The sequence below is a fragment of the Mobula birostris genome, chromosome 5 (genome assembly GCF_030028105.1).
Source record: "Mobula birostris isolate sMobBir1 chromosome 5, sMobBir1.hap1, whole genome shotgun sequence".
In the NCBI taxonomy this organism is placed as follows: domain Eukaryota; kingdom Metazoa; phylum Chordata; class Chondrichthyes; order Myliobatiformes; family Myliobatidae; genus Mobula; species Mobula birostris.
Window position 1 is genome coordinate 154,579,896 of NC_092374.1, and position 25,411 is coordinate 154,605,306.

Below are 25,411 nucleotides of genomic sequence, written 5' to 3' on the forward strand. Positions count from 1 at the left end.
CTCTTTAAATTGTAGGAGGGAATGACGAGCACATAATGATGAAGAATTAACCATTTTGAAAATAGCCGTCCAGGTCTCATCAGGTAATGAAGTCTGTAAATCCTTTTCCCAACCTTTTTTAATTTTGTCTAAAGGAGCCATTCTCAGTCCCAACAACAGACCATAAATATAAGATATTGAACCATTATCTAAAGGTTTCAAATTAAAAATTACATCTATTATGTTATTTTCTGGGCTGATAGGAAATATATGTAGCTTAGATCTTAAAAAATCTCTAATCTGTAGGTATGGAAAACAGTGGGTATTTGCTAAGTTATATTTCACTGAGAGCTGCTCGAAAGAAGAAAATACCCTCCAACAAACAGATCCTGAAATCGGTTTAATGCCTATTCTATCCCATTCTCTAAAAAACAGATCGGTCGTAGATGGTTTAAAAAAAAATTAGAAAAAATAGGACTAGAAAGAGAAAATCTCAGTAAACTGAAATGTTTTCTAAACTGTAGCCAGATCCTCAAAGTGTGTTGAACCACCAAACTATCAGTTAATTTATTTAAAGATAAAGGAAGAGAGGATCCGAGAAGAGAGATAATAGAAAATTTCGTAACAGAGTTGCTTCCAAAAAGACCCATATGGTTAGACCAATCCTCACAATTAATATAATATAACCAGAACGAAAGATTTTGTATGTTAATTGCCCAATAATATAACCTAAAATTGGGTAGAGCAAGTGCTCCATTCTTTTTAATTTTTTGAAGGTGGGCTTTATTTAATCGGGGTTTTCTGTTCTTCCATATATAGGAAGAAAGAATCAAATCTAAAGAATCAAAAAAAAACACTTGGGAATAAAAACAGGTACGGCTTGAAAAAGGTATATAAATTTAGGTAAAATATTCATTTTAATAGAATTAATTCAACCAATCAATGATAAAGTGAGAGGTGACCAATTAGGAAGTGTCTTTTTCACATAATTCATTGTTAGAAAATTTTCTTTGAATAGATCTTTATAATTCTTAGTGATTGTTATACCCGAATATGTAAATTGTTTTCTTAAAATTTTAAAAGAAAGGTTAATATCGGATGGTATCAAATTATTTAAAGGACACAATTCACTCTTATGTAAATTCAATTTATATCCTGAAAACTGACTAAAATTAGTCAGTGAAAGAAACAGAGGGTAAAGAAGTTGTAACATGAGACATAAAAAGCAATAGGTCATCAGCATAAAGCAAAACTTTATGAATAGTACTTTTCCTTAAGATACTGGTGATATCTTTAGAATTTCGAAAGGCAATTGCTAAAGGTTCTAATACCAAATCAAAAAGCAAAGGGCTCAACGGACTTCCTTGTCTGGTTCCACGTTGGAGTTTAATTGGTTTAGAATTCTGAAAGTTAGTAAGGACCCGAGCGGAGGGAGATAAGTAATTTAATCCAAAAAATAAAATTGGGCACAAAATTAAATTTTTCTAAGGTCTTAAATAGGTAATTCCATTCAACTCGGTCAAAGCCTTCTCCGCATCCAGAGAAATCACACATTCCGATATTTCCTTGGATAGAGAATGCATAACATTTAGCAATTGCCGTATATTAAAATGGGAATATCGATTTTTAATAAATCCTGTCTGATCATCAGATATTATAGAAGGTATAATATTCTCGAGTCTACGGGCCAAAACTTTAGATAGGATCTTGGCATCAACATTGAGTAAAGAAATTGGTCTATATGAGGAGCATTCAGTGGGATTCTTATTCTTTTTAAGAATAAGCGAAATAGAGGCTCCATAAAAAGACTGTGGCAACCTACCCACCTTGAAGGACTCAGTAAGGGTAGAATATAAATGAGGTATAAGCGATGAAGAAAAAGCCTTATAAAATTCTCCAGAGAATCCATCAGGTCCTGGAGATTTCCCAGAATGCAATGAACATATAGCCCCAGTGATTTCCTCCTGAGAAATAGATTGATCCAACTGCTTTCAATTATCAATCGAAAGTCCAGGAATATTTAATTGTTCATTCAGTAGTATCTTTAACAAAATCAGAACCATAGAGTTTAGGATAAAATTCTCTAAAAGTGTCATTTATTTCAAAATGGTCAGTTGTCAAATCACCATTGGTTTTGCGAATTTCTTTAATTTGCTGTTTCGCTATAAAGGTCTTCAATTGATTAGCTAATAGTTTACCAGTTTTTTTTCCATGTATATAGAATTGGCTTCTATCTTTTAAAAGTTGGCTTTCAATTGGATACGTTATAAGAAGATCATATTTAGTTTTAACTTCAGTAAGTCTTTTATATAGTTCAGGGTATGATGCCAAAGTATATTTCTGGTGTAGTTGTTTTAATTGATTAACTAAGTCAGTCCTCTCTTTATTAGTTTTTTTCTTAATATATGCAATATAGGAGATAATTTGTCCTCTAATATATGCCTTAAAAGCGTCCCAAATGATAAGACTAGAAATCTCTTCCAATGTATTTTCTTGAAAAAAAGAGTAATTTGATTCTCCAGAAATTTTAGAAAGTCCTTATTAGATAACAAAGTTAAATTAAAATGCCAGGATCTGTTCATATGAGTGAAACCAGAAAGATTTAAAGATAGAAATACAGAAGAATGGTCGGATACAGCTATTTCTTCATATTCAATGGAGCAAACTAATGGAATCATTTGACTATCAATAAAAAAAATAATCAATCCTGGTATAAGAATGATGGACATGAGAGAAGAATGAATTTCTGCCGGGTGAAAAAAATGCCAGACATCAACAATATCACATTTCATTAGAAAGGATCGAAGCTGTTTTATTAGGTGTGGCTGATTTAGGAGAAGAACGACTTAATACTGGGTCTAGACAACAATTAAAATCTCCTCCCATCACTAAAGAATAAAGACTCAAAACTGGGAGTAGTGAAAAGAAACGCTCAAAAAATCCTGGGTCATCCAGATTGGGGGTGTACACATTAGCAAATACAATTAATTTATTATCTAGTTTGCCTGACACTATGATAAATCGCCCACTAGGGTCAGAGACAACTTTCTGTTGAACAAAAGAAATTGTATCATCTATAAAATCGAGACCCCTTGAGATTTTGCTGTAAATGAAGAATGAAATTATAAATCCCTCCACCAATTTTAATAAGGTGTGCGTTGTCTACACCTTTTGTAGAAAAATAGTGGGGGCCCTTAACTTTTTAATATAAGCAAAAATCTTATTCCGTTTCACAGGATGATTTAAGCCTTTCACATTAAAACTAAGTAAATTAATATTTCAGTTCATTTTAAATACTAATTAACAGAAGAATTAAAAGATCTGACCATAAATAATTAGAACCGGAGAACGAAGCATAAAATAAGGTACTCAAACAGAAAATTTGGATAGTAGCCCAACCCACCTTCCAGAGGTAAAAGAAACCCCACCCCTCTCCCCCTCCCAAAGCCAAAAAAAAGCCGGCCACAGAACAGACGGCATGCTAAACCCTAAAGACAACCCTTCCAAAGAAATCCTGCTGGCAAAACTCAAATTATTGTGTTCCTACCAAGAGAAAGCAGACAAAATAAACTTAGATCAGAAATCCAAAACATAAGAGTATTCATTTTAACAATTTCAAAAAATATATATGTAGAAAAACCTCAGAAAAAAGAGTAAAGTAATAAAAAATATAAGAAAATATCAAAAAGCAAGATATATAAACGGTCAAAATGTAAGTTTATTAAAACCTTATTCTATCCAACATTAAAAAGATAATTGCTCTTGTGTAAGAGATATAACACAATTAATCTTCTGCTTTCAAAAACTTGTGTGCCTTCAGTCAATCTCAGCCATTTCTGCACACCATTTTTCTGAACGATTCTAAGACGTGCAGGGAAGCCAAGGGAGGGCTTAAACCCTTGTTATAAAGCAGCGACATAACCTTTTTATATTTGGTGCATTCAACGATAACCTCCGGTGTATAATCTTCCACAAATCTGATCATTTTCCCATTGTAATCAATCATTCCTACTCCACGGATATGACAGATTGAAGCTCCTTAGTATGAAATTCATGAAAACACACAATAACCGACCTGTGTCGCTCCCCCGACTTTGGCTTTGGGGCCGGTGACCGGTGGGCACAGTCCAACTTAGGCACAGACAGCAATAAATCAGGGAATAGCTGTTTCAGAAAGCTTGCAAAAAAACTACGTGGGGTGGGCACCTTCAATTGATTCTTCAAGAGCCAGAATACGTAGATTGTTCCTTCTGCTTCTGCTTTCCAGGTTGGCAATATTCTTTGTTAATTTTTCATTAGATAATGATATTTTTTGCAGAGCTTACTCATGTCTTCTAAGTCTGCTTCCAGTATCGAGAGTTTCTTTATTCCCCTTAATTTGCTTATCATGTTCGAGTAGAGTTTGTTGAATAGTGTCCCAACTTGACGTTAAGCTGTTGAAATTCGTCAGAAAGTTCTGTTCTTCGCTTTTTAAGAAAATCTCCAATTGATTCCGAAGTGGTTGGAGAATCATCTTTTTCTTTTGCAGAGGCTTTAGTCTTGCTCAAAGACATAATAGAGCAATATTGAGATTTATAATAAGCTTTCAAAAAACTGGTGGGAAACAGAAAGATAGGTAAGGTAGGATCAAGTTCAAAAAGATGTTACCCCATCAGCTGCCAGCAGGGCTCTCCACTAGTTTCTTATGGACTTTTGATTCCTCATTTTAAAAAAAAAATGCATACATAATATCCTTCAAGAACTTCTATGAGGATTATGTCCTTCAAAAACCTGCTAATTATACCTATTTAATTGGTGTAGGTGGCTACATTTAAGTTTTGGATTCCAATTTCAGACTGAAGTGCATTAAACTGCAATTCAATGTAAAATTTGTCATTTTTTGATCACTTTCACCAAATAATCCATTGTTATGAGATTACCAGAAATCATGTCTTGTCACACAAGACTGGTGCAATAACTATTGCAGCAGGAAATCATTGAATGCATATATGAACTGAATAATTTTGGAAGCCTAAATCCCTGTTGCATTCACAGCCCTCATTTTGTTCTCTAGCCTGATTGAAGGCATCAAATATAATGCCCTTTTCAATGTAGCATCTTTTGTCAGGGCAGAAATTTACTAAGGAAATATATTATTTTATAAAGCACATGATTTATCTACTTGGAAAAACATGATGAACCCCTTGATATTTTTGTGTGATTTTTTTTGCAGAAGCAGGTTCACCTGTTTTGCCTCAATTCTGTGTGTTCTTACTTGGACAATTAGCTAAAGGTGTTTAACTCTACTATTAACTTCATTCTGCGTTGTGTGAATTATTTTCTTTGTAGGCCATAGTTAATCAGTCAATTATTAATTTTGATATAATAAAATTATTTAAAATGATCAAAATAAGGGAATGAACTAGGCTTAGCTCTGTTAAACTTAAATATGAAAACCTATTTCTTTTGAAGGAAAATATCCTTGTTAAAGTTCAAGCTGAAGTTTAATTGCCATTCAGTCATACAGTCATTCAGTGCACTGTTAAATGAAGCACCATTCCTCCAGGTCCAAGGTACAAAACACAGTACATACAGTCACACACAGCACATAGTTGTGATACCACATACAGTTACAAAAATAATACTAGCCGAAGTCCCTGAGTTGCGTGGTCTGAAAATTGATGGTGCATGGAATGTTATCTTGCAGACATGTTTCTGCGAGAACAAGCATGCCTATTAATAATATTTTTTCCATATTAATAATCACTGTACATTGTTAAAAAAAAGTTAAGATCACCTTGTATGCTAAACAGCCCAGGCAGGGCTTAATTCTTGAGCAAGACTAAATAGTGTTTCAGTAAAGGACATTACATTATTCTTTGTCAGTTCTTTCAACAGACAATGATTTGTGTGGATTACACTTATTGTACCAATAATACTATGTTGGTCATTATTATTGCCTATGAAATACTTCTATTAATGTGTGTAATAGTGTAGAGGATAAGAGAATTTTCAAACAATAGTTTACGTTAATATACCTTAAAATGGTCAGTTTTAAGTATTTTAACAATTTAAACTAGTCAAACTGTCATGATGGTGGTTCATAGATCTTCTCAATTCACACTTTGTTCTACAATTCTAGGGTTGGTGTCACTCCTTTTGCTTGTCCCTTGTCTTTCTGCTCCTCAGCTGTCCATCCACTTTGTGTTTTCTCTGATTAGTCTGCTCACTGGCTATTTATAGAATTTTTATATCAGCCTGATTCGAAAAGACTGCTGATAATATATCTTGTAAACCATTTCTTCAATGCTCAACTTTTCCCTCCCTTGTGGAGTTTCTTGGGATTCTAATGTTGATGTCATGCCATGGCTCCTTAAGCTGCACACTTATTACTGTATTTGTTATTGTTGCCACTAAACAGCATCTCTCCAACCTATTCCATGTTATCTATCTTAATTCCACTATAGAGATAAACAATGGGTTGGTGTGAGGTGAGAGATCAAATTCTTCTGTATGATTACAATAAGCAATCTTGCAATAAGCAAACACAGATAAGCTGGTCAAAAAGCTGCACGTGCTGAAAATCAGAAATAAAAAACATCTGAAATATTAACTCTTTTCTTTCTAGAGATGCTACCTGATCTAGTATTATCAGGATTTTTTCCTTTTATTTCAGCTGTAGATAAAAAAAAAAGTCCATGTTCTTCACTCCCATTCTTTCCTCCACTCTCACTGACATAGTAGTCTGGCACTCGATTTCAACTTGGTATTTGCGTCTAGTCTGTCACTAACTTTGTCCTATCTTACCTGTCCAATTAATTCTGCTCAAGTTTAGTGCTTCCTTTATACAATTCTCTTGCATTTTCTGTTTATTTTTGTTCTGTTTTGCCCAGCGTAGCCTCAATTTCAACCCCCCTTTTTTTTTGAAAACTTTTGAACGTGTTCTTGCATGGTTACTTACAGCTAATCAGCCAATATTTTATGGTTTTCGTCTTTCCTTCAGCTAATGTTGGCCATGTTCTTCTCAACTATTGGCTGTTTGATCCCTCACCTTCTTTCCACGAGTTCAATTTGATTTCCAAGACCATTTATATTGCATCAGACAATTTTGGCTTGACCTGATGTACTAAATTCTCTCATAAGTGTAACTTTCAAAGGTCAGGTTCTTTTCATACATCTTAAATGTTTGACATAGAGAGGATTGTAAATTGTCAGTCTTGCAGTCATTCAGCCCACCACATCCATGCTACTTGGTGGGCACCCATTTGTATTAATGCTATCTTCCAGCATTTAGCCCAGATGCTTCTATGCTTGATTGGTTCTGGATACTTGCATATTGCCTGAGCCTACTGCATTTGAGGAGCACAATAAAGAAAACAATGTTACTAGTATATCACACTTTGCGAATTAGGGTTATTAATTCACACAAAATTAAAACTTGTCTATAGTTTATTGAAGTACTTTAAATATTTCATACTCTAAAAAATAAATCAGATGAGCATTTCCTCTATCAGAGTTTGCTAATGTATCCAGTCGGTAAATTTGATCAAAGCTCTAAAATAGTTATAACTTCGAGTAGATCTGTGGAATTGCAGGTGTACTTGTTTTGCTGAAGTTAGCACTACATCTGACTTTACCTTTGAGATATGCATCTGCAATTATATCCTATTTTAGTTGTATGCTGCTTATTCTGTATATTGGGGTTTCTGTTGCTTTCAGACTTAATAGATAGCTGTTAGTATTTTTGATCTGAATTAAATGTAAGAATCAAATAAGGACCTTGTATATTTGCCTTTAGCCAATTAGGTTTTATAATAGACAGGAGATTCTGCAGATACAGGGAATTTTGAGTAACACGCACAGAATGCCTGATGAATGATCTTGGCTCAAAATATTGACTGTTTATCTCCCTCCACAGATGCTGCCTGACCTGCTGAGTTCCTCCAGCATTTTCTCTTAATTTTTATATTTTTACATTTTAATTTTCTGACAAACTGAATAAGTATCTTTTGTCAGTCTTCAATGTGGAAGACACCAGCAATGTGCCAAAAATTTCAGAAAGTTGAAGCAGAAGTGACCGAACACACAATTACTAAGAAGAAGGTGCTTGGAAAGCTGAAAGGTCTGAAGGTAGATGGGTCACCTGGTCTTCTTGGACTACTTGCTAGAAGTCTGAAAGAGGTAGCTGAAGAAATGTAGAGGCATTGGTAGTGACTTTCAAGAATTACTATGGTTGGGAATGGTTCCAGAGGACTTGAAAATCACATGCTACCGAGCTCCTTATGGAAGGAGAGATGCAAAATAGAGGAAATTATAGATTATGAGCCTGACTTCAGTGGTTGGTAAGATTTTATAGTTCATTATTAAGGAAGAAGTTTCAGGGTACTTGGAAGCATATGATAAAGTAGGCTGAAGTCAGCATGGTTTTCTTAAGTAATGATCTTGTCTGACAAATCTGTTGGAATTCTATAAGGAAGTAACAAGCAGGATCGACAAAGGAGGTTTTTGGCAAGGTGCCACATGAGGCTGCTGAACAAAATAAGAGCCCATGGTATTACAGGAATGGGAGGAACATGGATAAAAGATTGACTGAGTACAGGTTTACCCCGCTATCCGAAAGTAGAATGTTCCTTTGAAACCTTTCGTAAGCTGAGATGGCGGAAAGCAAAGAAGCAATTACCATTAATTTATGTGAGAAAATTTTTTGAGCATTCCTGGACCCAAAAAATAACCTACCAAATCATACCAAATAACACACAAAACCTCAAATAACACTAACATATAGTAAAAGCAGGAATGATATGGTAAATACACAACCTATATGAAGTAGAAATAATGTATGTACGGTGTAGTTTCACTTACGGAATCGGGAAGACAGCGAGCACACTGGAAGGTTGACGCATTTTTCTATCATACAGTTCTTTGTAAGCACTCAAAACATCCTGCAAACCTGCCCTAAACCTACGTGCCCTTTCAAAATTAAAGTCATACTTTTCTGCAATCATTGCAGCACTGCCATTGGTAGTGAAAATCTCACATGGTTCAAAGCTATGGCAGGTTGATGCTGAGTGTAGTTCCCGGGGAAGGAGCTTGATGGCGCCATTCTTGCTGCTTGGGGTGTGCACCGCCTCTATAACGGCTCGCTGCAAAACAAATGCTGAACGCTATTTTTGCTTTTTGCCTTTTTCCGTAAAAGCAGAAATCCTCCGTATTTCTTTCAGTTAGCAAAAACAGGTACTAATGTAGGTCTTTCGTAAAAGCAAAGTGGTATGAAGCGAACTTTCATAAAGCGGGGGGCACCTGTAGCAGGAGGCAAGGTATGGGAATAAAGGGGGCCTTTTCTGGTTGGCTGCCAGTGAATAGGGATGTTCTGCTGTGGTTGGTGTAGAGTCTGCTACTTGTTGCATTATATGTTAATGATCTGGAGATGGAATTGATGACTTTGTGGCCATGATACAAAGATGGGCAGAGTGGCACGCAGTGTTGAAGAAGCAGGGGGTCTGTAGAAGGACTTGGAATAGGTTGGGAGAATGGCTAGCAGAAGATGGCATACAGCATAGTGTAATATGTGGTCATGTACTTCGGTTGAAGGAATAAAGGCAGACTATTTTTTAAGTGGGGAGACAATTCAGAAATCAAGCTGCAAAGGGATTCCTAATTCAGGGTTCCCTAAAGGTTAACTTGCAGGTTGGGTCAGTAGTAATGGAGGCAAATACAATATTAGTGTAACACTCGCTTTGCCTAGTGACATGATCTTGGGGGAGGTAACCCCCCCCCCCCGCCCAGCCGAACTCAGTACCTCGAAATAACAAACAGTATACAATATGCGTTAAGCAAGTAAGGTTTTATAACTCTTACTTGGACTATGAGACTAGTAGAGAACAAAATATAAAATAAAAGGCACCAAGAATTTATTTAATCAGTTTGTGCACAATTCGTTGGAGCTCACAGTTTTTCTTCACTGATTCCTCCTCCGATCGTCGTCGACCCTGGCTCCCGCTGGAGCCTGGAGGGTCGGGCAGCCCACCGACTCCTCACGTTGCATCTCCTCTCTTCATTTCCCTCGCGCCTTCTGCCCAAAGCCCGCAAAAACCAACAGCTTTCACACAAACAAGAAAGAATAACATCTCATCCATTGGTTAGCAACTGAATTCCAAAGTCCCATTATCTCTACCTATAACCCAAACATGCTGCTACAGAGAACCCATTACCTCAGCAGATAACATTACAGAGAAGCCATTTTATTAGCCTTAGCAGTTAACATAAAAGAGAAACTCTTACATTACTATTAATTTTGAGAAGACTATAAATACAAGGATGCAATACTATGGCTTTATAAGGTGTTGATCGGACCTCATTCAGATTGTTATGAACAATGTTGGGCCCATATCTAAGGAAAGATGTGCTGGCACTAGAGAGGGTTTAGAGAAGATTTATGAGAGTAATCCCAGGGATAAAAGTGTTACCAGGTGAGGAGCGCTTGATGGCTCGGTTTGTACTCACTGGAGCTTAGAAAGATGTGGGAGGGAATCTCATTGAAACTTACAGAACATTGAAATACTGGAAAGATTGGTCATGAGGAGGATATTTCTATTAGTGGGAGAGTCTAACACCAGAATAGGAGCGTACCTTTAGAATAGAGATGAGGGGGAATTTCTTTAGCCAGAGGGTGGTGAATCTGTGCAATTAATTGGCACAGATGGCTGTGGAGGCCAAGCTGTTTGATATATTTAAAATGGAAGTTCATAGGTTCTTGATTATTAGAGGTGTCAATTGTTAGGAGAAGGCAGGAGAATGGTGTTGAGAAGGAATAATAAATCAATCATGATCGAATGGTGGAGCATGAATGATTTCTGCTAGAATATTTCAGTAATTCATTTATTTTTCCAGTCGTATGTTAATTTATCTCCAATTGTGATCTTTTCAAATTACTGTTGTGTTACTCAAGGGGTGGGGGGATAGGAACTCATCATAGCTGAACCAAATATCTCATACCTTCCAGTGTTTTTTTTTTCTCCCTGTTTTGTCTGTCTTTTCCCCCCCACAGCATTGAATACCATCTGCCGAAGTAAGGGGCCACAGCTTCCTATTGCTCTTCAGCTTCTGTGCAACCCTTTGCTCAATTAAGCATATACCAACTGCTCTGGTGTATCTCCATTGTCCAAGTTAGCGGGACTGCCCAGACTTGCTAACATTGTTACCTATCTGGTTATGGGCTGAACACCTGGTTTAATAATTCTTTTTCCACTATACATTGTTACTGAATGTTCTTAAGTGAATATCACCCCTAGTTAGAAGCATCAGACGTTCTAGATAGTAGGGTAGCTCATTCTAGTCTGAATAGTTTAACTTCAGATAATGCTTCAATGAAACTTTCTATCAAGTTAATGGATACTACTTGTACTAATAGACAATGGGGATTTAATGCTATTTTGCTTCAAGACTCGGACCTTGTCAAGTTTATAAAGGAACAGATTGATTTCTTCTTTTCAACTAATACTACGGAAGAAGTTTCCATTGGAACAGTTTGGGACGCTTTTAAAGCTTATATCCGTGGTCAGATTATTTCCTATTCGGCTGGTTTGAAAAAATGTGCTAAGAATGAAATACTTTTGTTGGTTGATAAAATTAAAGAAATCGATTAAAAAAATATGCTGTTTCTCCCAGTAAGGAGCTGTACAAACACAGAGTTGAACTTCAATTGGAATATGGCTTATTATTAACATCCTCGATTGAAAATCAGTTAATGAGAACTAGAAGTGATTTTCATATTCATAGTGATAAATCGGGTAAATTATTGGCTAATCAATTGAAATTTGCTTCGGTTAAACGTCAAATTACTGAGATTTGTAAACACGATGATACTTTGACAGTTGATTATGATGGGATAAACAAAACCTTCCAAGAATTTTATACCTCTTTATATCACTCTGATTTTCCTCATGATTTTTTAAGTAAACTGAATTTTCCGAAATTATCACCGGAAGATTGCTTATCATTAGAAACTCCTATTACAGAGGAAGAAATAATAACTGCAATCTTGTCATTGAATTCTGGTAAAGCACCTGGTCCGGATGGGTTTACAGTGGAATTTTTAAAATTCTTTTCCTCTATTCGCTCTCTGAGGTTGTCTAGAATATTCAAAGAAGCAATCAGTTTAGGTAAATTATCACAATCGTTCTATGAAGCCTCTATCTCCTTAATTCTTAAAAAGAATAAAGATCCTACTGATTGTGCATCATCCAGACCGATACCTCTTTTGAATGTAGATTCAAAACTTTTTTCAAAAATTTTAGCAACTAGGTTCAAGAAGGTATTACCTCAAATTATATCTATGGATCAAACCGGATTTATTAAAAATCGTTATTCATACTTTAATATTAGGAGGTTAATGAATATTGCTTGTACCCCCTCACTTACTACCCTGGAATGCATTATCTCATTAGATGCTGAGAAAGCCTTTGACAGAGTCGAATGGCCTTATTTATTCAGTGTGCTTGAGAAATTTTATCTTAGTTTGACAATTATATCTTGGATTAAATTGTTATATTACTCCCCGGTAGCCTCGGTTTGTACTAATAATCAAAGATCTCCCTTTTTTCATCTTTTTCGTGGTACTAGGCAAGGATGCCCTCTTAGTCCTTTACTATTTAATATTGCCCTTGAACCTTCAGCAATTGTTATCCGTGACTCGCCCAATATTTTTGGTATTATCTGCGGAAACGAAATACATAAATTATTACTATATGCAGATGATTTGTTGTTATACATCTCTAATCCGGAGAAGTCAATTCCTGCTACTCTAGCTTTGTTGGCTCAATTTAGTAATTTTTCTGGTTACAAATTGAACCTTAATAAGAGTGAATTATTTCTCCTAAATAAGCAGGTACCTATTTATGGACGTTTACCATTTAAACTGGTTACTGACTCATTTATATATTTAGGGATAACAATTATGAAAAAGTATGAAGACTTATTTAAAGCTAATTTTTTACCTTTAATTGATCAGATTAAACTTCTGTTTACTAAATGGTCACCAATTTTTTTGTCTTTGATTGGTCAAATTAATGCTATTAAGATGATTATTTTGCCCAAATTTCTATATGTATTTCAATCGGTTCCAATTTTTATCCCAAAATCTTTTTTCAATAATGTTGATTCAAAAATTTCCTCATATACATGGCAGAACAAAAATCCTAGGTTAGGTAAAAGGTATTTACAGAAATCTAAAAAGGGGGGGGCTCGCCCTCCTGAATTTTAGATTGTATTATTGGGCAATTAATATTCAATATTTAAAATTTTGGTTACGGGATTTGGATGTATCTTTAAATCCACATTGGGTAAATCTTGAATGTAATTCATTACAAGGGTTTTCTTTGGGTTCGGTTTTAGGAGCTTCGCGTCCTTTTACTACTTCTAAATTGTATAAACAAATGAATAATCCAATAGTTAAGCATACTTTAGGTATATGGTTTCAATTTTGCAGATTTTTTGGGTTTAATCAATTTATTTTAGCAAGTCCTATTATATCTAATTTCCTTTTTCAACCTTCCACTATGGATCAAGCTTACTTTGATTGGAAAACCAAAGGTATAGTACGTTTTCGTGATTTATTTTTGGATAATTGTTTCATGTCTTTTGATCAACTTGCTAATAAATATAACTTACCCAGATCTCACTTTTTTAGATATCTACAGATTAGAAACTTTTTAATTACTGTTCCTCCTAATTTTCCACACTCATATCCAATGGGCACTTTGGAAAAAATTTTAGATCTAAATCTCTCTCAGAAAAGTGTTGTAGCAATTATATATAATTATGAATTTATGTCCTGATGTTTCCAATAAAATTAAAGCTGATTGGGAAAGAGAACTTAAGATTATTATACCGATTGAAAAATGGGGAAAAAAATTCTTCAATTGGTTAATTCATCCTCTATATGTGCTAAACAGGTGTTGATACAGTTTAAAGTAGTGCACAGGGCTCATATGTCCAAAGATAAACTATCTCATTATTATTCTTATATTAATCCTATATGTGATAGATGTCATTTCGAGATAGCTTCTTTAACTCACATGTTTTGGTAATGTCCTTTGTTGGAAAAATATTGGAAAGATATTTTTGATATTAGTTCAGCGGTTTTGAATATAGACTTACAACCTCATCCAGTTACTGCTATCTTTGGATTACCAATGATAGACTCAAATTATTTAACCTCTTCAGCACGCCGGATGATTGCATTTCTTACTTTAATGGCTAGAAGATCCATTTTGCTGAATTGGAAAGATATTAACCCTCCTACTGTATTTCATTGGTTTTCACAAACTATGTTGTGTTTGAATTTGGAAAAAAATTAGAAGTGTGGTTTATGACCCTTCCATTAAATTTGAAAAAACTTGAAGGCCATTCATTCAGCATTTTCATATGATGTAATTTGACCATTTCCAAACTTATTTTATTTCTCTGTACTGTTGGTTGAGAGGAATGGAGTCGTTGACACTAAGGTTTTCTTCTTTTCCATTTTTAAGTTGTTAGAATTGCCCAAGTCTTTTAGTTTAGTTGACTAATTCTGTTTAGTTTAGTTTTTTTTGGGGGGGGTGGGGTTTGTTTTTTTTTTCTATTTTTTTTCTTTTTCATGATTTTTTTCCAGTTTTTTTTTTTTGCCCTGTATTATTCATTGTTATCCTACATGATGGGGAGTTTTGTCAATTTATACTATTTGGTCTTACAATTACTCATTTTAAGTACAACAATGTATCTCCTACTATTTGTATTATTGCTATGTTATGTTTATATTTTATGAAACTAATAAAAAGATTGAAAAAGAAAGAAGTTTAACTTGTGTAAGGTTGATGGATTAGAAGTTTGAAAGTAAAGTGGAAAATGCATCATCTATTTTGAATTATGGACCAGGAGTTAAATTTAATAGCATTATTTATTCCTCACATTATTCACCTTTGATATACAGTTTCTTGGTGGTTTTTGTAGACAATGGCTTAATTTCTACTAATTCTTCGAAAGTTATTTTTAAATGATTTGCTGCTTTCCATTGTTGAAGTTTTGTTCACCATTGTATGTCTTGTCAGGAATGACATCTCATCACTGGAAGATTTCTTTGAATTTCCAATTGCATCAGTCTTTCTAGGATACAGGTGTCTCCCGCTTTTGAACGTTCGCTTTACGAAACCTCACTATTACGAAAGACCTACATTAGTTAGCTGTTTTCGCTAACAGAAGATGTTTTCACTGTTATGAAAAAAGGCAGTGCGCGGAAAAAGCAGCGCGCCGCAAGCAGCCGCTGTCCCCCAGATTCGAGCTGCATTCCAGCTGGCATTGCTTAAACACATGCCTGTGAACAGCCATTTGCAAGATGAGTTCTAAGGTGTCAGAAAAGCCTGAAAGAGCTCGTAAGGGTGTTACACTTAGCGTAAAACTAGACATAATTAAGCGTTTCGATCATGGTGAACGAAGTAAGGACAACGTGAGTTTGGCTTGTGGAAGTTGACGAAGATGATGTTGAAGAGGTTTTGGCATCCCATGACCAAGAACTGATAGGTGAAGAGCTGATGCAATTGGAAGAGGAAAGGATAACAATCGAAACTGAATAAGTAATGATGAAGTACGACTTTAATTTTGAAAGGGTACGTCGGTTTAGGGCATATTTGCAAGATGGTTTGAGTCCTTACAAAGGACTGTATGATCTAAAACTGTGTGAGGCTCAGCAGTCAAGCAAGCCTTCCACATCAGCCACAGCAGACGACGAACCTCGACCTTCGACATTGAGGCAGGTAGAGATAGAAGATGATGACCTACCTGCCCTAATGGAAGCGTTCGACACCCCTGTGTCCCACCACCCCAACCCTCAGGCCGCGGACAGATACCGATTCGCGGAGAATGCAGCGGTAGCCGGGAAGCACACAGCACATCTTTAAGAAAAAAGCCGAAATTCACATGCTAATTAATTAGGTGCCGCCCGGCACATAACTGTTGGCCCAGATCAGAGGCGACGCATTCGGCAACTGCCTCTGATCTGGGCTGACAATTACGTGCCGGGCGGCACCTAATTAATTAGCATGTTTATTTCGGCTTTTTTCTTATAATGTGCTGTGTGCCTCCTGGCTACCGCTGGACCGCTGCATGCTTCGCGGATCGGGTTGCTGCCTGGAGGGTGGGGGCCACTGCGCCACCCCGACCTGCGATGACTCAGTCTAACACACCATCTGTGTGCTCGGTGTCTTCCCAATTTCCGTAAGTGATACTACACTGTACATACATTATGTTTACTTTATATTGGCTGTGTATTTTTATGCATTATTTGGTATGATTTGGCAGCTTCATAGCTTAAAGGTTACCGGAGAGAGTGTTTTTGCCAACAGCACTTGCGTGAGATTTTCCGTTGAGAGCGCTTGCGTGAGATTTTCTGCCGAAAGCGCTTGCGCCGTGTTTTTGCCGACGGCGCTTGCGCGTGTTTCTGCTGAGAGCGCTTGCGTGAGATTTTCGCTATGGAGAACAATTCAGGCAATGATTGTGGAAAAGTATTTCTACTTTATATAGGCTGTGTATTTATCATATCATTCCTGCTTTTACTATATGTTACTGTTATTTTAGGTTTTATCTGTTATTTGGCATGATTTGGTAGGTTATTTTTGGGTCTGTGAACGCTCACAAAATTTTCCCATATAAATAAATGGTAATTGCTTCTTCGCTTTACAACATTCCGGCTACGAACCGTTTCTTAGGAACGCTCTACCTTCCGATGGAGGGGGAAACCTGTATTTTGATCTTGTATTTAATTGACTGTTGCTTTGATGTTGCAAACTGTTGTAAATTCCAGCAGGCATTTTTCTTTCCTCAACTTAGCCCTTTTTGTGTTATAATTCGCAAATAGACATTAAGACAGCTCCTGGGTTCCAAGTGATTTCATTTACTAATATTCAATTAATTTAACAACCTAAATCTAAATAAAATTTTGTTTTAAATCCTCAGTTTAAGAATTTTTTTTTACTGATGTTGATTTACAAATACCTATTCTAATTCATAAGTCTGTTGCATTATGTTTTTCGGTAGAAATGATCTATATGGAGCCATGCAGAGTTCATGCTGCAACACTTAGTGCAATATAAGGCCACTTGTTTTTAGATGATCTAATTTAAATGTCAGACATTTGTCAAAATGTTCGATATTTGGCATTCCTTTTAAATTAAGTTGGCATAACCTTTTGAGAACTGTAGTCCTGTTGCACTAGATAATGAATTATTTAACAATAATCTTTGATTTGCAGTACATGTTGCGTCAGTTTAGTTCAAATGCAGTTAAATGCATGTCTGGTATTAAAGAGCTAATCTACATTTTGAAATGTAAACCACAAATACTTCTGAAAACAAAAAAGACAATTGACCAAGCATGGGTATAGTTTGCATGTTCAGTTAATATACTTGTTTTAAATAAACACGTTTTTGAAGTTAAATACCAGATATTTAATCCCATGCACCATCAGTCTTTTGGCCACGCCACTCAGGGACTTGTGCTGATATTATCTTTGTGACTGTATGTGCTATCGTTACTCTGTGTGCTGTGTATGATTAGCACATACACAGCATATATGGCGCTGTGTTCTGCACCTTGACCCAGGAATGCTATTTCATTCAGCTGTATACATGTGTACGGTTGAATGACAATGAAACTTGAACTTGATATTTGATGTGTGACTGAAGGATCGCAGCCTTGCTGTTATAATTTTCTCATTATCTGTTCAGTGAGTGATAAGTGGAATATTATTGCTTATCACTATCAATCATCATAAGGTGGAGTTGACTTTCTTGAACTGCTGCAGCCATTGTGAGAGCACCCTAAGAATGTTCTTTCAAAATGTTATGACTTTGACCCCAGAAACAAAAAGAGATTACTTTGTATGTCAACAAAGAATACTGCATGAAGAACTTGGAAGGGGTGGTGTTTTCAATCTCCCTATTGTCTCATTCACGAGTGGAAGTCATGAGTAGTGGTGTTCTTTTGTACAAGTCTAATTGAGCCATAGTATTTCAGTAGTTATTTGATGTTTAAGATGCTAATCAAGTGAACTGATTGTTCTGAATAGAGTCACACTTCAAGTGCTGTTGCAGCAGTAGACCTTCTGTAAATCCAGACTATTCTATCACCTTCCATATTAGTATGCAGTGAACAGCTCACAGCATTATTGGTATTAATTACATCAGATATCTCATTTAATGTGGTTTTACTTGAGCTCTGCATTCACAAGTGAGCTTTATTTTAATAAAAGAATTTTCTTAGTTTCAGGAAGACTCTCTGATTGATTCATTGCTTCAAGACGATGATGATGAAGATGATGATAATGAATCGCGTTCTTGGAGAAGATGATCAGAGCGTTTACTTACAGAAAGCTGTCTGTCTACATTCTAAATCATAATGTGATTTGTTTTTTCTAAAAACTAATGTACTAAAGATTGTAGTGAATTACCTGTATTAGTCCAGAAGCACTGTTTGGTATAGGGGGTTAGACCCTGCATTGAGTTGCTACTGTACCTATATGGAAAGATTGAAATGAAATTGCAGCTTTAGTTGCAACAAGAGGCATGTATGTAATTCATTTTTTTAAAAAAAAAATCATTTTGTGAACCTTGGTATGCAAAATGTTTGTTGAACTTCAACCTGATAGAGATACCAAGAATTTACATGTAATTTACTGATTTGGTCATATGATCTGATCAAACAAAGACCATTTCAATGTAACTATTATAAATGGTTCCATGTTGTTATGGAATGAGAGGTTGATATTGAATCTCTATGGATGTTTTGAAAAACTGAGACATTCTAAGCTTTGTGATAAAGCAAAGAACTTGGCAAGTACTGAAAAGTGCTCTTGTTTGTTAAAAGTTATGAATACCTTTTATTTTGCATAGTTTGCTTTAGGCTTTACTATGTATTAGCCTTGGTTTATTTTTCTGTTGGATTTGTGTATGTATTTTACTTGGTTGATTTTAAACATTCATTGTACAACAAATTGGTCAAAAGTCTTTTGACTTTTGAAGCGTTTAAAAAAAAAATAAAGCAATGGAATGGTCTAATATATATATTAAAAAAGTGAAAAAGAAACAATGTAATATAAAAGAGAATTGGTTACATGGAAAACAAAAAAATGAAGACCATTCCAAACACCCACCAAAAATTTCACAAAAGAGCTTTAACCAATTCTCCATTTTCAATGCCCTTCTAATTTTTTTTGTTTCCTTTACAGGAAAGAGATAAAAGGGTGAATCTAATGCATACTGTGCCGTATGTTATGTTTTCAAATTGCAGTTTAAACTTTGACCTCTTCAAATGTCCTGCTCCATATGTTGTCACTATTAGTGTTCGTATCGAACCTACCTCATGAAGCACATTAACCACATGTGCAGCTAAATTAATGAATTTTTCAGCTGTTGGTCTTGTTAGTCAGACAGTGGATGATACTTAAGAGTTACATAAAGCGTTTGTACCTTGAAAGCTAGCCCCAGTAACTGCAGGCTTGAAATTGAAAGCTATGGCAATAAAACTAAAGTAATGAAGTTGCACTGATGAAGGTACTATTTGGTCTGGTCAAACTGTTTTTTGAGCATGAGCATGACCATTCACAACTTGCAGAAATTCCATAGGTTGTGATCAAACAAGTGGAACTACTTTGAAACTACAAGGTATTGTATTTACTACTTGGTGTTCTATTTGTCTTTATATTTGTTATAAACTGCTATTGGTTAAGTCAGATGTTTTAGCAGCATCAGCAGGAAAACAGTTGAGCAAAATAATGTCTAATAATATGGCAAGTATTTACAGGATAATTGTTTTTAACATTTATTGGAAAATACAAATGCATTTGGTAGATGCTTATTAAATTTTGGCTGAGATTACCAAATCAAATGCCTTTGATATTAGATTGTCACATTGTTATCTTTCAACAAATAATGGATGAGCAGTTATTTCTTACAAAAAGTGGGAAAGCTGAAGCTGTGTTATGTTTTGTGTCACAAATCCTGCCCTCTGGTCCAATTCCCTTTTCTGGAAATTGCTCGAGACTTGTTTGACCACTTGCAGCTTTGATGTTATGCTTAATGGAGTTTAGTTTCTATTTGTTTTACCATTGAACAGCTCTATTTCCATTCCTATGAGGTTACCAGTTCTACCATGCTGGCTCTTGATCCATGGTTCTATTACCTCCACACTTGATTCCAATAATCTGTCTGATCTTTCATCTTCTGTGTTACTGTGATGGGGTCCTGAATTACCCCTATGAACTGTACTTTTGAAAAGAGAGAGAGAGTTGTTCAACACCAGGCACCGTGTTATTGGGGGGGGGGGGGCGAAGACTGCTTTGAGATGGTGTGACACACATAAAAGTTGCTGGTGAACGCAGCAGGCCAGGCAGCATCTCTAGGAAGAGGTGCAGTCGACGTTTCAGGCCGAGACCCTTCGTCAGGACGAAATCTCGGCCTGAAACGTCGACTGCACCTCTTCCTAGAGATGCTGCCTGGCCTGCTGCGTTCACCAGCAACTTTATGTGTGTTGCTTGAATTTCCAGCATCTGCAGAATTCCTGTTGTTTGAGATGGTGTTACGGTTTCTCTGCAGCATGTTTACACTTCTGCAAGAACTCTGGCAGCTTCTAAGTTCCTACAGGGAGAGAAGGGAGGAGTTACTTGATGGACAGCTGGTGTTCAGCATGATGAGATAAATGGGTCAGCTGATAGACTGACAGACACATGGTTTTGGATACTGAATGAGCTTTGTTGTGCCCACAGAAAAGGTGGGTTTTGGAGAATCGATCAGGCAGATCGATCAGTGGCTCTCGCAGTGTGAAAAGGGTGTGACCAGTGGAGAGTTGTTTGTGTGCCCAATCCTCGCCTGAGGCTTTAGATGTTGTTAAAGAGGGATGTGTTGTTGGGAATTGCTCATAAGTTAAAAGTTAAGGGTTAAGGTGACCACTGAAATGAGGAAAGCTCAGATGCAGACGGTAATAGCCGAGCATTATATAGCTAAGGGAAAGTTTGAAGAGGACCAACGCCTCGGGTTGGTTCTGGTACAAACTTATTAAGCTCAAACTCCATTTCTGCTGTTTTTCCACACAACCAAATCAAAAGAGATTTCCCCCAGTCAATTCAAATAAGCCCCCACTCAATTTGTTGAATGGCTCCCACCAATTTGTGCATTTCCCGGACACGTGCCCCAATTTTGTCACGTACTCCACGACGGGTTAAAGATCCAGCAGAAATGGAAAACACTTTGGAGTCTGGTATTGCTATTCACTAATATTATTTATTAGTAACTGCACAATACAGTAATATAAAATCAGATACCTAAAACAGGTTAGCAATGATTAGATATGTATAAGTGTGGAAATATATGAAAACCAAGCTTCAAGTCTAGAGGTAAATGGATACAGTCTTACGGTGATGATTAAAGTTCAGTTCGTGGTATTGAGTTGAGTAGTGATGGGGGGGGAGAGAGAGAGAGAGAGTTTGGTTCTTCAGGTGAGCTGATACTGTCGATCTTCCCGTTGTCTTCCGAATTCCTTGAGAAGTCACCGACTGTGCGACTGTGACCACAACAAAGGGGACCGTTCTTCTGTGGTGGAATTATCAACCCAGGCAAGGGTTGGGCACACGAATAACTCCCCACTGGTCACACCCTTTTCACACTGCGAGAGCCACTGATAGATCCTCCAAAACCCACCTTTTCGTGAGCACAACAAAGCTCATTCAGTGTCCAAAACCATGTGCTGTCAGTCTATCAGCTGACCTTCTGTTTTATCTCACTGTGCTGAACACCAGCTGTCCATCAAGTAATTCCTCCCTTCTCTCTCTGTAGGAACTTAGAAGCTGCCAGTGTCCTTGCAGAAGTGTAAGCATGCTGCAGAGAAACCATAACACCATCTCAAAGTAGTTCATCCCCTCCCCCTCCATAACAAGGTGTCTGGTGTTGAACATCTTCCCCCTCCCCCTCCCCCCCCTCCCCCCCCTTTCAAAAGTACAGTTCATAGGGGTAATTCAGGACCACATCACAGTTACAAAAAAGTGTTTCACAACATTGTGAAGCACGTATCTCATTCTAAATTGGTTCAGTCATTTGGCATATGTTCACTGGCCTACACTGACTCAGTTTTAAAACTGATTTGTCTTCTACCCCTACATGTACTTTCTGACCATTTCAACTAACTCATTCCTTACAAGTTGTATAGTTCTCTTTTCCCTTCAGATTCTGTGCATCACTTATGTTATTGGCATTGTCACTGGTAATAGAGCTATCAGTAGGCTTGGCTCAAACCTGTGAAGTTCAGTCCTAAAACTGCAGCATTCCCTTCTATGCCTTCAAATTATTTCTTTGAAACCTACATCAGTCCCCCGTCCTGATGTCCCTATCTGTGGCTTGGTTCTCAGGTTTTTGCTTGATTACAATTTTAGGTGCCTTGAGACATTTCATTTCAAAAATGACACTGTATACACATTGGGTTTTTGTTGTGATACTACTATTCCCATGCATGATTTTGCTTCGCGTTATTAAATTAACTTAGTTTTGTTCCTAATTTTCTCCACTGATTACTGTTGGAATATATTTAAAGGAACATTTACTGAGTATGGTCTTTGACTTAAGCGTGATGCCATCTATAGTTAGCCTACCAACAAATCTGGTCAAGTCTGGACATGAATAGTCAGTCTATGTACAAAGTAATGATGTGATTGATCTTATGGAGCGATGAGTATTGGTGACTTGACTGAGGAAAATTGTTTGGCAGGGAGGAAATGGGACTATGGAGGAGTTAATGGACATGGAAAATATTTCCCTCCTGAATTCAGAATTCTCATTCTCTTCAGAGACTGCGAATGTAAATGAATGGTTGTAAATCAAAGGGTATCAATATTAACTTCTGATTAGGAAATGCTTTATCCTTTGAGATTAAATAGTTTATAATCTGATCCTTTACCACAAACTCATAAATCCAGTTTGCTTCTGTTAATCTGACCATCCCTTCCTTCCACTGCATGTACAAGAATTATCCAACAGTTACTTTGAAAGTTATTTAAGTAAATGATGTTTGCCTGCCTGCGAGGAAATAGTATGATTTGTGGCTGCAGTGTTGTTTTATTATTTCTTCTTTCTAATCCTTGACTATATCCAAAAATGAATGACTTTTGTTTTTGTTCAACAGGTACACATCTTTACCTCAACCCATTTAAATGATTCTTTGTCAACAGTATGAGACTCAATGCCAAACAAAGATGTGCTGTTCATGTGACAAGTAAGACTTTATTAATTACGTATATTAACACTTGGTGACTTTCTAATTCATTAATCAAAAGTTGGACCACTATGGATTTAATCTTTTCTCTCACTTGTCCTGATAGGCTCTTGAAGCAGGCACCTATTTGATATCAAACAAAAATCATGCTATAGAAATTGCAAACTACTCAAACTTGTGTCAAAAAGGCTTTTCATAAAAATGATGGATCTCTGAAGTCTGTACTGGCGTTAATTCCAAGTCTCAGAAGAAAGGTGTTTGAGGAAAATGTACTTGGTACATGATGTATTCAATCGCCTATTCCAGAGCCATGCTTTGAGCTTTTTATTTAATTTTTTGCTTTTCTTTGACTTCACGGATAGTTATCATGCCACCTAGTCATTCATCTTGTATGTGGTAAACTGGAATACAAGTGCTACTTCCTTTTTAACTACAGTGCACTGTTTATATTGATGTACTGCTGTTTATTTGTCATGCTGCTGCTGAACCTTTTGACATTTTGGAACATAGTGATGCTATATCGAACACAAGATAATTTCATTGGCATAGTTCCAATTCAAAACTTAAAGTATAATTCATTACCTGCCTTTCCCAATCTAACATAACTTCCTCTTAAAGTTCGCACAATAAAGCATGGAGCATAATCAAGAAAATTCGGCAAACTGGGCAGTATTTGTGGAACATAAGAAATAGGAGTAGGAGCAGGTGATCTGGCCCATCGAGCCTGCTCCGCCATTCAATAAGATGAATCAATAGCCATGGACTCATCTCCACCTACCTGCTTTTTCCTCATAACCCTAATTCCCCTACTATGCAAAAATCTCTCCAACCTTGTCTTAAATATATTTACTGAGATGGCCTCCACTGCTTCATTGGGCAGAGAATTCCACAGATTCTCCACTCTCTGGGGGAAAAACAGTTCCTCCTCATTTCCATCCTAAATCTACTCCCCTGAATCTTGAGGCTATGTCCCCAAGTTCTGGTCTCATCTGCCAGTGAAAACAACTTTCCTGCCTGTATCTTATCTATCCCTATGTTTCTATAAGATCTCCACTCATTCTTCTGAATTCCGGCGAGTATAGCCCCAGATGACTCAATCTCTCTTTATATTCTATCCCCCCCATCTTTGGAATCAACCTGATGAACCTCCTCTGCACCACCTCCAAAGCCAGTATATCCTCCTTCATGTAAGGAGAGCTGAAGTGCACACAGTACACCAGGTGCAGCCTCACCAGTACCCTGTACAGTTGCAGCACAACCTCCCTGCTCATAAACTAAATCCCTCTAGCAATGAAGGACAACATTCCATTTGCCGCCTTGATAGCCTACTGCACCTGCAAACCAACCTTTTATGATTCATGCATAAGCACTCCCAAACCCTTCTGTAAAGCAGCATGCTGCAATTTTTTTACTATTTAAATAATAATCTGCTCTTTCATTTTCCTTCCAAAATGGATGAGTTTCATTTTCCTTCCAAAATGGATGACCTTGCACTTACCAACATTGTACTCCATCTGCCAGCCCTATCTCTCTCTGCAGACCCTCCATATCTTCTGCTCAATTTGCTTTTTCACTCAATTTAGTATCATCAGCAAACTTAGATACACTACACTCGTCCCCTTCTTCCAGATCATTAATGTATATTGTGAACAGTTGTGGAGAAGGGGTGGAGAGAGATTTTATTTTAAATCTTTGAAAGGTCGTCAACCTGAAATTACTATTTCTCTCTCCCCCTCTTCCCTCCCCCCCCCATATATTTTTCCTGCGATCCTCCCTCCATATACTTTAAATATTTAACTCATGGTACTGATGTCTTTGATAAATTTTTTATTGGCTTTTATATTGTAGTTTCAGATCCAGGTTCAGCATCTGACTTTGTTAGCTGCTCCAGGAAGCCATACAGTGAAAGTCATAGACATAACAAAATTAATGGGACATTCACATAACAGATTAGACAAATGGGAAGAAAAGAAGATAATTTGCATCTTCGTACAACTATTTTTTTTGCCTGTTTGTAATCTGATGAATGAGACCAGTGTCGCATTCAATGGCAAGCGATTGCATGCTGGAAGTTTAACTGGGCAAGTCAAACTACAAAGGCAGGTCAGAGCCTGTGTATCCTTGAGCATGTGACTTGTGTTCCTTTTCCACCATCTACCTTCTTGGA

At 36.7% G+C, this 25,411-nt stretch overlaps 1 protein-coding gene across 3 annotated transcripts in view; it reads left to right on the top strand.

Moving 5' to 3' along the window:
* The window catches only part of rbm26 (RNA binding motif protein 26), a 170,385-nt gene extending 147,141 nt beyond the window's left edge, over nucleotides 1-23,244 (top strand). For 2 of the 3 annotated variants that reach the window (XR_011886084.1, XR_011886083.1), the window contains 2 exons: nucleotides 18,250-19,649; nucleotides 23,155-23,244. Coding sequence is in view for 1 of the 3 variants with exons in the window: in XM_072258752.1 (XP_072114853.1) it covers nucleotides 18,250-18,336 (87 nt within the window). In the remaining 2 variants the exon portion in view is untranslated. Of the gene's footprint in view, nucleotides 1-18,249; nucleotides 19,779-23,154 lie in introns of those variants that run through there. The other variant, XM_072258752.1, reaches the window with a different exon arrangement.
* Nucleotides 23,245-25,411: the final 2,167 nt, after the last annotated feature.